Genomic DNA, 18648 nt, shown 5'->3' with positions numbered 1-18648 from the left:
TCATTTTGCAGATCTCCCTATAGCTACACTATATTACAATTGTATTTGCTCAACTGGATTGACTCGTATATTAAGTAATATTCCATTGTAAATCCTTATGGTGTAATATGATTTTGGTCAACTCTTTGCAACTAGAACTGCTTCAAGTCTTGTGGGAAGGCTTTCAAGAAGGATTAGGATTGTGTTTATTGCATTGTTTCCCCATTCTTCCAGGAGCATCTTTATGAGGTCACACAGTGATGTTGCACGAGAAGGCCTGGCTCAACGTCCACTCCAAATCAACCCGAAGGTGTCTGATCAGGTTGAGGTCAGGACTCTGGTACAAGCCAGTCAAGTTAATCCGTACAAATTCTCTCATCTATGTCTTTATTGAAATTTCTTTTTGTGCACTGGTATGCAGACTTTTTGGAGAAGGAAGGGGTTGTTAATACAGTGTAGTGTACCTACACAACACACAAGAAAACCTACACAAGAAATAAGTAGAGGAGCTTTTTGGAGAAGCATGGACACACATTTTAAAGGCTTGCACTTGCATATCATGTTACATGCATCCTTTTGTGTTGTGCCTTCTTGCTCGTTGTTCAACCACTTACTTGACTGCACAGACTTGCAGCATTGTTCAAGACGGGAGTAGGTTTGCTCTCTTCATAATGCTGCAGTCGCTCATGGATCTGAAAGATCGTGTTTTTATTAGTCAGTGAGAATGAAAGGGATGAAGAGTGTTTCATGACTAGAAACAACAAGGTTCTACCACAAAGTTCCAAATGGCGGCAATGCACGTCAGGTAAATGGAGTAATACAAATTTTAACGTAACAATTGGCAATGACTTTATTAGGCATAATTTTTTGGCACAACAGAATTATTTTTAAAAACAAGCTCATGGAAACAGCCAAGAGAAAAATCATGATATACTTATTTTGAAATCAAATGATGCATCAATGAGCCTAATGCTCCTGCCAGCAGATATTTTGGCCCATTACCAATGAGAAAACTACTCCAGCTGCCTAGTCCAGACTGAATGTTTCAAGTACTTCCACAAATGTTCAGTCCAATTTAGAACAGACCTCAATCAAAGGCTACTTCAGACTAGTCTAATACAATATTTTGTTTTTATCTATTCTTGGGTGATAGAGATTATTTGGTATATAGCATCGAATCTCAGGCATAGGTGTCAAACTCAAGGACTGGCCAGATATGGACTGTCACATCATTTTATGTGGCCCACGAAAGCAAATCATAAGCGTACATTTCCGTGATTATTGCCCAAAGCTGTGCTTGAATCCAGGTCCTCAGAACTGTGAGGCAGAATTTCACCAGTTTTCCACTGTGCCCCATCAAAAAATCCTATCCCTCAATTTGTTGTGTATTTTATAATATGAATAAGCAAACATTTATATGGTTTTATTGTCATAAAGGCCCTCTGAGATAAATTGTAGCGACACAAATAAGTTTGACACCCCTGATCTACAGGTTATTTAAGAGAGAAACTAAATATTTAATGGGTTGTTTTACCATGAAGAGTGAATGGAGGCTTTTCTCCCCAAACATCCCCTGGAGAAAAGTGCTCTCCTCAGGGTGGGTGGCATGGGTCTTCAGTTTTGAAGGCAATGCTGCTAACAACTCATACAGCCCTATAAATAAGAGGAATTGGGATGAGTCTTATATACACTTGAGCTCCAATGGAACAACAGTAGATTACTACTTTAAACAAATGAACTTTCAATCATTTCAGATCAAGCAAATTTATGTGACATTACAGGCAGCCAAAAAGACATGCATCGGAATAGTTGGTACCTGGTTCGTGGCCCATTCCAGTGGTCAGGGCAGGCATGGCTTCTGCCAATTACCTCCCCTTGGGCTTTCGAAAATGGCAATGAGGCAACAGGATTGTGAGTTCCTCAGCAGCTTTCCCCAAAGACTAACAGCACTTGCGGATAGGTTTTATCCCATGAAAACCTGCAAGAGGAGATTTTAAAGTATAATTACAGGCTGCAATAGCTGCTAACACATTTTAAATGTCTAAAGTGTTTCGTTTGGGTGTTTGAGTCAGGGTTATTGGCTCTTACAACTATTTCCAGCCCTGTAATTGACTGGCAATATGTCCAGGGTCCTCCCCAAGACATCTACACCCTTGGTATTTGTATCATTGGTATTTCTATCAGTGGCTAGGTTATGTTGGCCACATTCTTTACATGCATTCCAAGTTTCCTGTAGTCTTGCCCAATGTGTGTACAAAGATGTACTACTACTATTACTACTCCGCTATACTTCGCTTTATTGAAGTCAGCCAGTGTGACAGCACACAAATGTCGAAACATGTCTAGCAGATGCACAAGGTTAAAAAAGGTGTTTAGGATAAAAGATCTGAGGCGTAAACCCCAAACTAATTAGTGTTTCAGGGAGAAGGCCATGGGCAAGGTCTTTTGCTGTACATAGTACTTTGTAACCTGAATAACAGACAATTGAAGAGGGCTAGGCATGCTCTATCTCGTCTAAAGGTACACTGCACAGCAATATGAGCAGTGTCCCTTTTGTTGTGTAGACAAAAAAATTATTCTATACTGTTCAATATTATAAAAGGTCTTTGTCCATCGGAGAAGCTTTCAAATTCCCAGTGATACTGCAGAGTAAGAACATCTGCAAAATTTGAAAAGGCCGCAAAGGGTCGCAAAATACATACATAAAGAAGCATGGCTCAGTAAAATAAATAAATAAATAAATCTTTGGCAATGTCAGTACGGATTACAGTATACCGTATACGGGCACTTTCTCCACTAATGAGAGATTTTATAAAAGCTCTACCACCATCTAGTGGATTTACTGCAACAGCGCCACTGCGGGGACAGCGGCTTGATAAATCTTGATATCCCCATTGTTACTTTCGAATATTTACATTTTTGCAAACCTTAAAAAAACCATTAGGAGAGGTTGTAATGCCACGAGGATCATATGTAAACATCTGCCGGTTAGCAGAGAATTTTGTGTTTATTCAGCCCACAGGTTAATACAGGTTGGCCAATAAAAAGCACACAGCACTGATAGTGCCAGTCCTACCACCGATATGCCAAATGCTAGAATACACACTATGAAAGTAACAATATTTCCACTAAAAGTCAAGGAAGTGAAAAGGATTGGATGCTTTATCATGCAGTGTCTTTTATTTTGAGGTTTAAAAAGAATGTTACTAATCAAGTGTGAATTTAAAAATTGAACTGAGTATGCCAAAACATCGCAGGTCAATGTAAGGTTGAATGGGCAAAATAGGGAAGAAAAAAGATGGATGGTAATGATGATGTAGAAAAAGGACTGGATCGGGAATTCAGTGGTAGAAGTTAACACCAGATTATCTGGTAACGGTTAGCTAATTATTTGCCAACCATTATTAAACCAAGGCCCCGATTTTACATGAGAAAAAAAAATCTCACGGCACATCACCAAACAAAAATATCACAAAGATTATGAATACTGAATTAGAGATTATGTATTTCCAAGAGTATTGTAACTTAGTCTCTTGCATAAATTGCAGTACGTTTATTGTACCTTCTACCATCTAATGGAAGAGCATTTAAATTTTTTGCCTCTCACTCTATAATCACTGGCATAGACAAAAATATATTATTAATTATAACGGGGAATTCTGGACAAATTAAAATCTCACACAGCAAACTAAGGTTCCCTGGGTTGGGAATCAATGATCTAGCTGCTCAACATCGGTTAGTTTGTGCCAAACTGAAGCTTAAGAGTCGTAAAATAAAATGGCTAAAAGTCAAAATATGGCTAATAGGAAAGGAGTAATGAATATATTTCTATAGGTTGCAGAGCTGCAACATATAGGCTAGCGCCATTGATCCCAGACCCCCATTGTGGGAGGTTCATTATACACCCTGGAAACATTTAAACACATGTAAAGCAGTCAAACTAGTATCACCACAGGCATTGTCAGTTACCAAAGTCAAGGAAGAGTGTACTTCTTTTTTACGTTACAGTAATTAACTTCTTTTCACACGTTACAAACCAAATTAAAGTGCTTTTGTGACGCAAAGCACCTTTACTAAAATAGCTCTTCAGAAGTAAGATTTTCATGTTGGCTGAACACAATAAAATCATCCAAAGTCGAACATAACACACTGTAATGAATAATCAATGGCACACTGGTGTAACGAGTTTCTGTGGTCACAGAAAGAGGTGTGTTGCAATAATGCATTGGAAGATCAATCAGCTCCATTGTGGGAACAAAACCAAGAAAGTTGGGGTGTAACCAGTCATAAACAGATGCTCTCAAATATTAGATTGGGAAAATGCACAAATCCAGATATGATAACAATCGGGAAATCAAAATTGGGAGGCACAAAAGAACACCAACCTGAACACGTCCTTCCTGCAACTGAGACGCAGCTTGACACGCATGTGCGGGCACTCCCACTACACTTTGAGTACATGAAAATAAAATCCTCCCATACAGGAAGCGGCCTGCCCACCAGGTATATCTGCTCACCTGATCAGACCTGAAACTCAAGTCTCTCTTACAAAAGGTCTGGAGAGCCTTCTATTTACTCTCATTAGAATTTCATGATGACCACAAATATAAACTGCTAACTACTAAACAACTAGCGACTTTGTTCATTGGTCATCAATCAAATGTAAGTTTCTGTTGTTTTTCTTTAACAATTTGTGTTGGTAGGGGAAGACTTTTCAGATGAGTTCCCTTAAGCTGGATAACAAAATTTAAATCCAAACAATGACTAAGTTTGTCTGTTAAATATTTGGCAAACACTATGTTTGTGTACATACCCAATGACTAAGTTTGTCTGTTAAATATTTGACAAACACCGTTTGTGCACCTACCCATAGTGTTTAGTATGAAATACCTATCATGGCCACTAGATAACGCTATCACAATACGGAAAGCAGATGAAGCACTTGTACAATGAAAGGTGCTCAGCAGCTTTGTGTACGTGCTTAAAGTATAAACCAATATTTTGAATGGAAATTGTATGAAAATTTGCACATCATGTATAGTATATAAAATCTCAAGTCAAATGATAAAGAGGAAAATGTTATTTGTCACTTTATTGAAAAGGTGGGAAGGATGTACCTGAGGAGGGAAACGCAAACAGTGTGGCAGGCAACCAATGTGCAATTCAAAAAGAAATGTATTTATGATCTGCAGCATCCTTGTTGAACACCTACTCTCCTAGCCCCAATCCTTCTGGATTTCATACAAGAACAGCAGCTCATTGTCTCTCACTGACCCATTAACAAGGAGAGAAGGTCACAGTCAGTGTCAGTCACCACTCACACATTCCTCTCTCAAGCATGTTCATTAGCATGACGGGTAGTAGTCATGAATTAAAACTATTTGCTGCTTTTTTTTTTTAAGAGCTCCACACCAATGATTCCCAACCAAATGTGCCGTGACAGGTCTTCCAGTGAGCCGGGGGAAATTATCAAATTTCACTTAATTGGTCACAATATTATTTATTTACAACAAATAATGTATCTTTGTTCATCTATCTATGGCAGTGTCATATAAAGACAGACAGAACAAAAAATGCTCTTCTATTAGATGGCAGAAACTGTATACTGTAATTAATGTGTATTCATTTTTTGTGGCATTTTTGTTTGGTGGTCTGTGAGATTTTTCAAATGTCAGATATGTGCCTCATCGCAATAAAGGTTGGATATCGCTGGTCTACACGTATACTGGGCATATTCTGACATTAATCTGGGGATAGTGGATTTGTGCAGCAATGCAAGACAGGGAGAGAAGAGCAGGTAGACATAAGCCTCACTAATCTGTAGGTCTATAAAATGTCAGTGTTGCGTGGTAACCTTCATGCCGTCGAGCTATTAATAGAGTGAATTATACTACTTGTGGAATGTACAGGTAGGGGTGGGCTATAATATACTGCACATAAATACATAGAGTGTGTATGTACGGGAGATACATATTGATACACAGGGCTAACTCAAGCCTAATGTACAAGGTCCATGTTTCTGCACACATGTAACAAGAACGTGTGCCTCATACTGTATGTGTGTTAACAGCAAGCCTTTATGGAACTTGGCTCATTAACAGAAGCCAAATCAATAGAGTTGAGAAAATAGAGAGGTGCTACAGGAAAAAAAGCGCAAAGAAAGTAGGAGAGAATTTTAGCTATAATGGCCAGAGAAGTTTTTTCTTCTCAGTATTTGAAAAAATTTATTTCATCATGACGTTATTTTTAATAATTCTCTATATTTTTTCTAGATACTACTTAATTGTCTTTGTCCCACGTGGAATAAATCCACAGTAAAATAAAAATTAATGTTCAACTTTTTCATTCTGCCTCCATTTTACAAGCCACATTCTCTTGTCAGATGACAGTAAATGTTATTCTTTTGAGGTCATACTTGAAATGTTTGGCAGCTTTATCTTGGAATGCTCTGTGGTCCTAAACTAAACCTAAACTCCATCTTAAAGTTTAACCTTACAGATCCCTTCTGATCTCCAGACAGTCTGTGTGGAAGCATTCCAAACTGATGATGATCCTCAATACAACTTTGTTTTCACTCATCCTCCTTTCCAAAACCCAAAGCCATGAAGGGTCTCTGATGAAGAGGTGGGTGTAACCGATGTCTTAAATCAGATTAACGGCATAATACAATAGAAATCTGCAAGAAATAGAGCTACATCTTGCCTCAAAGTAGAACCTTGGAATCCAATTTATTATTTAGGCGTGACAAGTAAATTCCAACCAGGGTGCCAAACTTTTCTAGTGTTTACAAATGAAAAAAGATCATTTTGAAAAAAAAATCAAGAAACATACAAGTACTTGGAACATACTAAAATTGTGGTTTCTGGGTCAGGAACAAATGCCCTCTGCATTCTTAAACCGCCACCACTTTGGTCCCCCGACGTGGATCCTCACGGGAGTTATAAGTCATAATGACCCAGACCTCCCCTTCCAATATACTGGGCTGCAGCAGAGGGCAGCGTACATGTACAGTACAGGGAATAGGGCATACGTGTAGCATACAGTATATGAAGCAATTATACTGTATGTCCATGACAACACACGTCATATTGTTTCAATAAATACACTCATACTCTGATATAACAGTCGGACATGTGTAATGTTAATGGGACATATGAAGACAACCAAGTAATCTATTACTGAATTAGAGAGGTGAAGTGAAATTGAACAGCAATCGAGGTCAGTGTTACTACTTGCAACATCTGGGGGAAATCGGAGTACTCTGACAAGGAAATCAACAATGACTGCATCCGCCGTGAATCGTCAATGAAAATAATGCAATTTTATAAATTATAGAAATATTTATTGGTTTAACAGATACCAGCTAGAAAAGACTCAGGAGTTGGACTCCCGAGTGGTTAGGAAGCTGCACCATTGAGGTCTGCAAAATAATTAGCAATACATTGTGTGGTAACAGACAGAGTAAAATAAACTATTCCGCCTCACCTTTGGTTTGCACAAAAGCCATGATTGTGACATATCACATAAATCTGACAATCGGATAATATCTGATACAATTATGAGCGAGTCCTTCCAAAAATATTCCCCACTGTAAGGGATCCCTGGAACTAAATAAAAGGTTTGATAACACCTAAACAAGAGTAGTTCTTTGTACATGTGGAAGTTGATGTGACGATAGTTTATTGAAATAAATAAAGTAGTTCGGTGAACTGTAACGGTGTTAGATGGTTGCCAAAAAAAAAGAGCTTTCAGTACGACCGACTACATTGTAATGCTATTTATTATATGCATGTGTACTGCATACATGCAGTATTACAAACTTATCTCCAATTATTATTGGCATTCATATTACAAAATGTAATGTCATTTTTACAGGTCCATGTAAACGGATTGTTTGAAAAATTGAATAGAATTGAATAGCACATTTTTGTCACTATCACAGAATTAATAACAATAACGAATGTAGTCATTGTGAAAACCAAAAGGAAAAAAGGTCTTGTTTCTCGGTTGTTGTGTTAATGTACACACAAAGTATTGTCACCCTTCACAACACTGGCATTAAACTCGCAAGATTTATGAGGCAAGCATATTCTTTTATTGTGCTTGGAGTTCATGGTTGTTGAACTTTCAACCTTACTATAACCTAACCCGCATGGAACAGGTCAAAACATGATACAGTATCAGTGAATTACTAAAGCTTCCAGGGGAAATGGGTAGTGAAGAATAAAAAAAACAGGATGAACCAGTGGCATAAAAGGCAGGAAAGGGAACATTTATCTGCCCAATGTCACCAAAAGAAGGCCTCTGTCTTTGCTCATCAATTAACACATTCCACCATCTTTCCATGATGTGGACATGATAAACTGAAAACAAGGTTGTGCACGTGTGTGTGTGTGTGTGTGTGTTGTGTGTGTGTGTGTGTGTGTGTGTGTGTGTGTGTGTCCGTGCATTTGTGTGTCCATAACCCCATTTCCTGGTATCCTTGATCATTTGCATTTACATGGGTTGCTCGGTAATTGAAAACTGGCACAAAGAGGGGGCAGGAAAAACAATGCAGTAATTGTGCATCCCTGAATTAGGCCCCCCCCAAAATTCTAAATTAGTAACATTACCTAAATACCATGAGTCTTTGGGTGAGTCAGGTCAAACAATGAGCTGGAAAGTGTCATCAGGGGACTCAACTGCAAACAGTCACCCACTTAAATTCATCCGATGTTGGTGGAAGCCCATTTGTCTCTATTGTCTCCGTACACTCACATACTTTAGCCAGCCAATTGCAACTCACCTCTCCGTCTGGCTCCATTTTACATTGCTTATTTAAAATAGAACCACTCTTTTCTTCACCACATTTTTACATGTAGGAGGAAAGAATATTGGCATCACAACACATTGAATCATGATCTCTCAAAGTATAGAATGAAAGCTCTCCCTGACATTGATACTTTCCGTAAGTTAAGTATGTGCAGTTCTGCATTGCAAGTCTGACTTTGTCATGTCACTGGAATCAATTCCATACGGCACTTTTGTCCGTGCATCTGTGAACGCTGAGTACCGTATTATTTATTTTTTTCAAAAGCCGACGGTGCGCATTATAATCCGGTGCGCCTTATATATGGATCAATATTGATCCTTTAGTGCAGCTCCATCTAATGGATGCATAACGTAACCCCAGCCTCTATTGTAGCGAGGATTCTATGCACCTTATAATGCGGTGCGCCGTATATATGAAAATAGTTTTAAAATAGGCCATTCATTGAAGGTGCGCCTTATAATGCAGTGCGGCTTATAGTGCAGAAAATATGGCACCTAAAAGAGGAATGGAAACGTGTTGTATTATCTTTTGTTACCCTGTTTGTTATTGTTAAAAACTGAGAAAACAACTTGGCTTGCCCATTTTGAATTTGTTTAAAAAAATACAAAATTACTGTACACATCCAACATACACCGATGACTATGAAATAATGTTCTACATATTCAATGCTAAGTCTGTTTGCATATGCTGTTAGCAGGGGTGTTGCGCATCATCTACTATAGGTTTGTGTATTCCAAAATCGGTGCAAGTTGACTGCACACACAAACAGATGTGAATCCACTTAACTGCTAACCAGGCATCGGCCATACAGAAAAAATTGTGAGGCGTTCCTTTTGCTTGTTGTGGGGGTTGAAAGGCTGGTACAAACCAGGCGTGAGGTTTATCAGAGTACCACAAACAACTTGATAGGCAGAAGGGAGAATGTTTCTAGTCATGTAACCCATTTTTGAAACGCCAAAAAATGTGTGCTTCACCAATTTTCAAATGGAATGTTGCACATGATATACCATGGCTGTAACGTGGTTCCAGCCAGACCTCAGTGATAAGTGTAGTGTATCATCCAATCGTTTTAGAGTTTTGCAACTTCATGTCAAGATGGCGTTGTAATTAGTCCCCATCATTCTCCTGACTCCCTGTCCTCGCTTTGCAATAATCATCCACGTCAGAAATACAGCTTATTTGCTGCCATGGAGGTGAAGATCAGTAACAACAGCGGCGGTCTTATCAATGGACACAAAGCAAACGTTCGCCTCTGTGGCTCAGATTTAGTCAAATTAGCTGTAGCTTGATAGGTTGAGGCCCCGTAGCTCAATGGTTAGAGCACTGGTTTGGTAAACCAGGGGTTGTGGGTTCGTATCCCACTGGGGCCTCCACTCCCAGAGAATGGTTGCGTCAGGAAGGGCATCCGGCCTAAAAAAAAAATTGTGCCAAACATATATAATGCGTTCATCTGAGATGACACGCTGTGGCGACCCCGAAAGGGACAAGCCGAAAGAAACACACACACAGCTGTAGCTTGATAGGTTAATAAGCTTAGGTAGCCTAATATACATGATAGTGTTTAATAGGCATTCTCCTTAGTATCCATGCAGCCTTTGTGAGTTGAAAAAATATTCTATGGTGGAGTTCATTTCATCATGTGAGGTAGAGCAAAAATAAACATATTTTTACACACACTTTACTGTGACCTCATTTGACCCAGACTCTCACTGACAGGAAAATTACTAAGGGTAAGGCAGCACTACCGTGGATACTTGTTTATTTCTGTGAATGACAGTAACACCGAGCCACTGAATACTTCATTACACAACAACTTATTCACGGGTGAAGTTTATGGCAGCAGCTGGCTGCATCACTCTTAACTACAGATACATTTTCCACATTCCATTAAACCCACTTGACCTAAAAGCAACCTTTGGTGGTGATGGAAATGTTTCAAAAGTTCAGCGGTAACACACTGTTTGACCCATAGACACACACAAAAAGTAAAAGGTGAGCACAGCACCTCACCATCACCATTAATGACATTTGTTTGTTTCTACCATAGTCGAAATGTGAGCAAGCCTGCAAATAGTATATTTAATATAGTAATAACAAATGAACCATCACAAACTGTTTTCTGGCAAAAAAAAAATGAAAAATCCAATCTACTGTACTTAAGAGACACGATGATTTACATTTATTTCTGATTTCTCTAAAAAGTAGTGGTCAACCAAGACATAACTAACCTCTGCTAAGGTAGTATGTCTTGCGGGAAAAAAATACCCCTGTGATTTTAGTTATACACTACTCGACACTCCAAAACGGGGCTTGAAAGAGATTGGTCCAAACAAGACGAGACAACAAAGACCTTGTCAAAATAATTTTGCAAGAGCTTTTCGAGTGAGCATGTAAAAAAAAAAAAAAAAAAAAGGAAAATACTGGAACTGTTATGTTCTTGTGGTGGAAAACGCCTTTAAAGTTCTACAGCCTAGTGACATTCCAGGTCAAATATTTTAATTCCAAACCAACTGTTTCTGAATTTTTTTTTAGCATCGGAAACCAACACTTTTTCTTATTCTAAACAGAGTGTCTGGTCCCTAAACATTCACTGTCTGTGACTTACTGTATGCTGGTGTTCAAAGGTCTGTGCAAGTATCATGACAAAAAGGAGATACACCATGAGATACTGCACAGAAAACTGCAATAAAAAATATGAACACTTGGGAATTACTTTAATTTTTCCATAAAATGGTCATACAATTTTAATCTAATCATCTATTCACATTTCCATGTTTTCAGTGTGTGAAGCCAATGTTGAATGTTCAGTGTCCATGTTCTCCCTGTGCCTTGCATAGGTTTCCTCTGGTAACTGTGGCTTCATCCCACATTCAAAACATGCACAGTAGGTTTACTGAAGACTTTCAATGGATGGCTGGATGGACAATTTAATTTGCTCTAATTGCATTCAATGAGAAGCAAAGGATAAGACAAAAGGGGAGGCCGTGAGGTAAATGGTTGACTGTCCATTAAAAGGCGTGTCCAATGTATGCAAATGTTACTACGCACAATACACACAAATGTTCAGTTTCAAATAAAAGTGTATTATTTATATTCATCGCAATGTAAAGCATTTCCAATTTAGCTTTTTGATAAAGGCAGAGAGTATCAACGGAATGGTCAATAGACCACACTACAGAGTCTACACACAGAATGACCGATATTATTGTTTTGCTTTTATAAATGATTTTTTTTTCATTATAATTAATTTGTGATATGGATCCCCCTGGGTCTAAAATAAAATAGTTAATTATAGAATGAAGTAACATTATCAGATGATCTTCATTCATACAAAGGTCAGAGAGCACCACAAGTCTAGACAGTATCAAATGATCAACAGACGAATCAGAGATTTTCCACATCATAACAGGAGATTCAGTGGTGAAGGCCTGCAGACAGTATTAGGTCTAGAAACTAATGTCTGAAACAGTACTAGAGGGTCCTGACAGATGGTCTGCATGTGCTACAAGATGCTCTACAGGAGAGGTATTACACTAATTTTATTTTATTTTATGGGGAGGCAACATTGTAGTTATTGTTAGTTATCACATTTTATTCCTCCGCCCTCGGAGAGTTGTTATGACTATAAACCATATGATTGCCTTATAGGTGGAGGCCCCGAAGCTCAGTGGTTAGAGCACGGGTTTGGTAAACCAGGGGTTGTGGGTTCGTATCCCACTGCTGCCTCTACTCCCTGAGAAGGGTTGCATCAGGAAGGGCATCCGTCGTAAAAATTGTGCCAAACATATATGTGCGTCTCATCTGAGATGACATGCTGTGGCGACCCCGAAAGGGACAAGCCGAAAGAAACCATCCATATGGGTGCCTTATATACAGCTGTGGCGACCCCTAACAGGACAAGCTGAAAGGAAATGAAGAAGACAGCACACAAAAAACTAAGATACTTATTTTACAAGTGGGATTGGTTTAAAAAAATGCTTGAAATATATTGTGATTAAAAGCGAAGATAATTTTGGTGTTTTGGCAAGAAACATGAACGTGATGCAGATGATCTGCTTTCCCAGGCAACATAAAATGATGTGGTGGGCCAGATTAGGCCCCGGGGCCATTTGCTGGACACTTGTAGTAAGCAGGCAATATCGGAAGAGCAAATACCACTACATCTCCAAAAAGTGTCTGAGGTCAGATATTATCGAAATGGTCTTTGACCATTAGAAAGTGTACATGAAGACATGATCTACAGACAGATCACGGAGGAAAGATAGTACTGGAGGGTGTAGAGACAGAATCCATTTCAAAGAAAGACTTAAGGGGTACATAGATAGTAATAAAGTGTCTTCAATTTAAAATGAGACAAAACGTTGTACAGTACTGAATGTGCAAAGACAGTATCAAAGAATCAAAGAGCCTCGATACAGGAGGTGACACAACACAGTAAAAGTGTAAAGAGCAATACAAGACACTCCTTGAGATGCCACACGTACACTATGGAATTTACCCCATGAAGGAGTTTCTGCTGACTGACAAAAAGCAGGCCGCTAATGAAAACCTCCTCAAACAAATGGGCACTGTTTCAAAGGACCCTTGGCCTCCATGAATGAATCATAAAGCTCCAAACATACAGAGATTGTCTCTTTTGTTCTGTTAGCTTGAGCTAAGCTCTATGCTGTAGGCCGATGGACCACGTTTGTTCCATGCATTTCACTTAAAAACATACAAGGTTAACTGCATTATTAATATTTAAATTTGAAACATGCCTCTTCTGACCATAAAATGTGATTCATTTCAGTACAACTTTTCAGAATCAAGCAATTGGATTGACTAAATGAAGAGAATCAATTGGCTTGCACCCACAAATGCTTCAAAAATAATCAAAACAGGATCAAATGGCATTAAGCAAATAACACAACTTTGCCCTTCAGTTAACTACAGTCAATATCTTATCTGGAATGGACATTTTACTGTTACTAAAATTGATTCATAAGGAAGTCACAAAAACATAAGCCAAAATTCAGAGTTTAGGACCAGGTTTCTTTTTTATTCCAGGTTTTTCTAGGCAGTCAGGATCAAAATATCATAGTCTATACTGATTGGAAAATTTGCATTTTACAGAGCGACTGAATGAAATTAGAGACTCTGGTAAAGAGGTAAGAAAAATCGATTCTTTGTTCAGCCTTCCACCTAGATACAGCCAAAGTTTTACAAGAGCGATTATAGAATCCTCACCCAACACACAAAGACTTGAAGGGTTCCTGTGATTTGATCGATAACTAAATATCAGTAATTAGACGTGATTTCATTACCTTGTTTTTTTTTTTCTTCACAGAAGCTTCCAAAAACATATCAATGACAAAAATTAACAAAGTGCCATAGTTCACATTGGACTGCAGCTATTCATAGTAGAGATACTTGTTATTAGCCAAATGGATAACATTTAAATCTGGATTAAAGTTGTTTTAAATACATTAAAAAATTATATCTATGCTACTGATTAGTCTGAGGATACAACACTGATTAGCTATTCCATACCCCACTGATACAAAATATCTTCATTCTTATATTGACAAGCATCAGGCACGACATATTTGCAAAAAATAACGCAAAAAGAATGTTGCCGTATTCTCAGTGAGGCATAGTGAGTACTGAGAGAATCCCTCCACCTCTTTGGGGCTGGCATTGGCATTACTACCAGTGTTGTTCATTCACTGTGACCCCCAGCAAGAACATTACATTAATCTCTCTGTCCCACAGTGGGAGTTAGGCTCACAGTTTCATTGTGGACTCGCATCGGGGATTAGTGATATTGTGGAGTCATACAGTGATTAAGCGGGATGGGTAAATTGAAAGAGATGGATGAACAGACATGAAACACATTTACACAGGGAGATAGTGAATGATGGAATGAATTCACGAAATGTTGATGAATGGGACAGTGTGTGGTTTAACATCATTCTACCACATCCATCTTATGTGTGCTGCTCTCATCATTTAGTAATGATAGTAATCAAAACAATAATGATAATCCATTTTGCTTTGCCTTCCCTGGCAGAATGGAAAAAAGCAATTAGCGAGGTCTAGGTTAGAAATAGAGCTATGATACTGTATTCTTTAACTATCCATCCATCCATTTTCTTACCCGCGTATCTTCACAAGGGTCACGGGAGTGCTGGAGCCTATCCCAGCTATCAACGGGCAGGAGGCAGGGTACACCCGGAACTGGTTGCCAGCCAATCGCAGGGCACATTGAGACAAACAGCCGCCCTCACAATCACACCTAGGGGAAATTTAGAGTGTCCAATTAATGTTGCATGTTTTTTGGGATGTGGGAGGAGAAACCCCACGCAGGCACAGGGAGAAAACGCAAACTCCACACAGGCGGGTCCGGGATCGAACCTGCGACTTCAGAAATGTGAGGCTAACGCTCTCCAGCTGATCCACAGTGCCGCCTATTCTTTAACTAGTATTACTGAATTGACCTGCTGCATATTAGCACAGTATTTAGCTGACATATGTTGCCTAATTTAGATGGAATTAAAACTCGGTCAACTTAATGTATCTGATAACTCAGATGTGTGAAACCCATCAGATGTTGTGAGCCAACTACAAGCTTATATTCTTGAACATAAAGCACATAAAGTGGAGCCTTGTTTCCACAAGGTTAATCACTTTTCAGTATTGATTAGTAAAGGCTGGTCTGGCTTGTGTTTCCACGACACTCTATGCAAGTAAGGAGGATTGTAATTTTATAGCTGCATCAGTCCATCCATTATGAACAAAAGTGTCCCAAACCATTCAATCAACAGACAGACGTGTCATTGTGACTGGTATAAAAACAGCAAAGGGGTACTGACAATCCATGTAAAAGTTTGCAATGGAAATGAAATAAAATGCTTTCTGTACAGCTTGTTGCAAATATGGCTCATGTAGAGAAGCCAAAGCTACCATCTGACGAACCCACATAACAATCTTCATGTAGTCTTTTACCTCACTTCTGTACCTAAACGACTGCATTCCTACAGAAGCTGAAAGCTCGTAGAATTCAACATTCCCACACATTGCTTGGCCAAGTTAGTGACCCTCGAAGCCAGGAATAAAACCTTTGGAATGTGAACAATGTAGGGAGCTTTGGAGACACCTGTAGAGACGGCCAAAACATGAGGCATCATCTGAGCCATTATATGACTGCCTCTCTAAGATTCTGTCTAGTGTTCTACACTAATTTGGATGAGACAACAACACTCCTTCCTGTCAGATATCCAAAACAGCAAACCGAGAGAGAATAGTCGCTCGGACCGTGTAGACTTGACTTGGAAACAGGAGAATGGACTGTTCAAGCCCACCGACCAAAGAATGGAAATGGAAAATGGAAAGCTGGGTGATCCCATATTGCACCATCAGACAAAAGTGTAAAAATGGTGAAAGACAAACCCACATGGATCCCACCTAATTATTACATACGAACTGAAAGTATGTAAATGACTGAGTTGGGATGTGGGGGAGGCTGACCAAGTGCTGAGTTTTCAGCACTTGTGGTTTGGCGTGTCATGCTCCAGTCACTACACTTGACTTGACTGGGCAAAGTTACTTTTTTTAAGGTCTGCATTCCTTCCACAATTTATAGTTGGTCATTGTAGACAAATGTGAGTTAAGTATTATGTTACAATGTAGTGTGCTTGCAGTTTTGGTCACACAGATTAAACCATTCACCTGACTTTAGAATGTAAAACGAGTAATTCCGTATTGAACGATGATATACATAAATGCACAAATGCGTTAAAGGGGAAGTTTGTCTTGTAACCTTACTAATCAATTAACTTGAAATCAATAGAATGATGGCATGAAGGCAAGCATGAAGGGTTATTTCCCCTGTATTCAACATAAAACAACCCCAGCCGCGTCAAATGATTGCATTTAAAAAACGAAACCATGGCGAAATTATTCTCTCATCGACTTTGGTAATTAATAAGATGTTGGGGGGGGGGGGGAAATCATCATACAATGTACAATACTGGTACTTACTTTGTATTTGAGCTCGGAGTCGAATGGGTTCTCGCCAGCCTCGCTATGCGTTTGTCGTCCAACCATTCTTTTGATAATAAATCTTTACAAAGTTTTTAGTTTCTTTTTTCCTTTTTTTTTTTTTTAAGGCGCTTTGGTCCTTCAGAAATCCTTTTCCCCACAACAGTTCAACGCGGGTATCTGCTAAAATTATCTTCCAAAACGTTCTGTCTTGGCAGTGGGACTCGCCAGGGATACAATTATCGTTCGTTTACTGATTTGAAAGCAGATTGTTTATTTAGATACAACGGTCTGTGTTCAAAATGGGAAACACAATGCTGATCTGCGGTCTGCATCGTAAGAACGCAGGCAACGGGGACCGCCATCTGTTCGTTCATTGGCCTGTCTCTTCAAGAGGCGGGTTGTTTACTTAAATTCTTCATTTTCATTGGTGGTCTTGTATTAACCAATCCCAGTGAAGCATTTATGACATATGTTGAATGTCATCACGTTTAAGTGTACATTTTGTTTTCGTGCATCATTCATAAAAATATTTTATAACATGAATATGACCTTATTCGGTTATGCTCATGCAGTATAAAATTACTGCTCCCATGGTCAATTATTTATTTGATGATATTACTTGTGCTCATATGGTAATACGTATAGTGTTGTTTCAGTTTCCTAGGTGTGAAGCCAGTTAGATAGCTCCCCCTAAAGGCCATGTAAAGAAAGGACGACATTATGAGGGGGGAGAATGAAGGTGCAGACAGAAATCCAAAGACGAAGAGGTCTCCTATATCCTGAATATTTTTACATTTTAATACAAATATTCGACGTTTTCCACAATAAATTAATAGATAAATGTCATAACTAGCTAAATAAATGGAATGATTAGCGATATCTATGGACTCTGGCAGCAATAGCAAATATTGGCCACGAGATGGCAGTAGACAACAACTCACTGCCCACCATGAAAACGAAATGAGTTATATCACATGTCTATAAATTGACACCCCGAAATTATTTTAATAATTTAACAATACTTCCGCCGAGGTGGTCAAGGCTCTCATACGTAGAGTTATAAGTTTTTCATAGGGAGTTTGACTCGAGTCTGTGAGTCATGTCGCTTCGAGAGGGGGTGGGACTCTTCCGGGTAGGGTTGCCAGGTTAGGAGATTTGTACTCATTGAACCCTTTCAATTTTTCCAAAATATCAATTGGTTTACTGCAGACAAAAGGGTTTACTGGATTGTTTTGATCGTTTTCAGCAAATTTACATATATGTCTGATTTTTAGAGGAATCCATGTCAAACATCATTAAAAAAAAAATCCCAAACCTTAACATTTATGGACTTAATAGAATAAAAACAAATTGTGAATATTACGTCATACAAATAAAAATAACTTTGGGAATTAGTTTTAATACATAAAAATAGAAGAAAAATAATTTTTATTTTATTTTTGGAACGTGTACGTTTAGCAGTAATGTTGGAAGATATGTTTCTGTAGTTAACAATTTTAAATGTTTTTTGTTCAATTTCTCAGTTAACGTTTCCACTAATTTGTATGCAGAGATGAGTTAGTTGATGTTGTCAACATTTCCACACGGGTGTGGTATTTTTTGTAAATTTAAAATAATTTCTAGACCTCAACAAGTCATTTCATTAAAGGTTTAGATAATCCACTATGATCTGAAAGCCGCCTTTGCACGCGTGTCAATGAAAACACTTTTTTATAATGTTGATTTTAAAAATCGCATTCGTTTTTTGGACTTACGATTTGCACCATCCCCATGGAGAAATTTGGAAATTGTCATTATTTATAGGTGGAGTGACTGTCGCCCCAGAAATAAAGTGA

The 18648-nt window shown here is 38.6% G+C and overlaps 1 protein-coding gene across 3 annotated transcripts in view; it reads right to left on the bottom strand.

Moving 5' to 3' along the window:
• The window catches only part of mpp7a (MAGUK p55 scaffold protein 7a), a 29080-nt gene that overhangs the window by 9855 nt on the left and 577 nt on the right, over positions 1 to 18648 (bottom strand). Inside the window, exons 1-4 of one of the 3 annotated variants that reach the window (XM_061805073.1) lie at positions 18568 to 18608; positions 1796 to 1957; positions 1514 to 1632; positions 594 to 671 (exon numbers count right to left, since the gene is read on the bottom strand). In XM_061805073.1, the coding sequence (XP_061661057.1) occupies positions 594 to 671; positions 1514 to 1632; positions 1796 to 1832 (234 nt within the window). In that variant the 5' untranslated portion in view covers positions 1833 to 1957; positions 18568 to 18608. Of the gene's footprint in view, positions 1 to 593; positions 672 to 1513; positions 1633 to 1795; positions 1958 to 16810; positions 17109 to 18567; positions 18609 to 18648 lie in introns of those variants that run through there. The other 2 variants (XM_061805071.1, XM_061805072.1) reach the window with 2 other exon arrangements.

Source organism: Syngnathoides biaculeatus, chromosome 19 (genome assembly GCF_019802595.1).
Source record: "Syngnathoides biaculeatus isolate LvHL_M chromosome 19, ASM1980259v1, whole genome shotgun sequence".
NCBI classification, from domain to species: domain Eukaryota; kingdom Metazoa; phylum Chordata; class Actinopteri; order Syngnathiformes; family Syngnathidae; genus Syngnathoides; species Syngnathoides biaculeatus.
The sequence above is the reverse complement of the archived record's forward strand: the minus strand, read 5'-3'. Positions and strand labels throughout refer to the sequence as shown.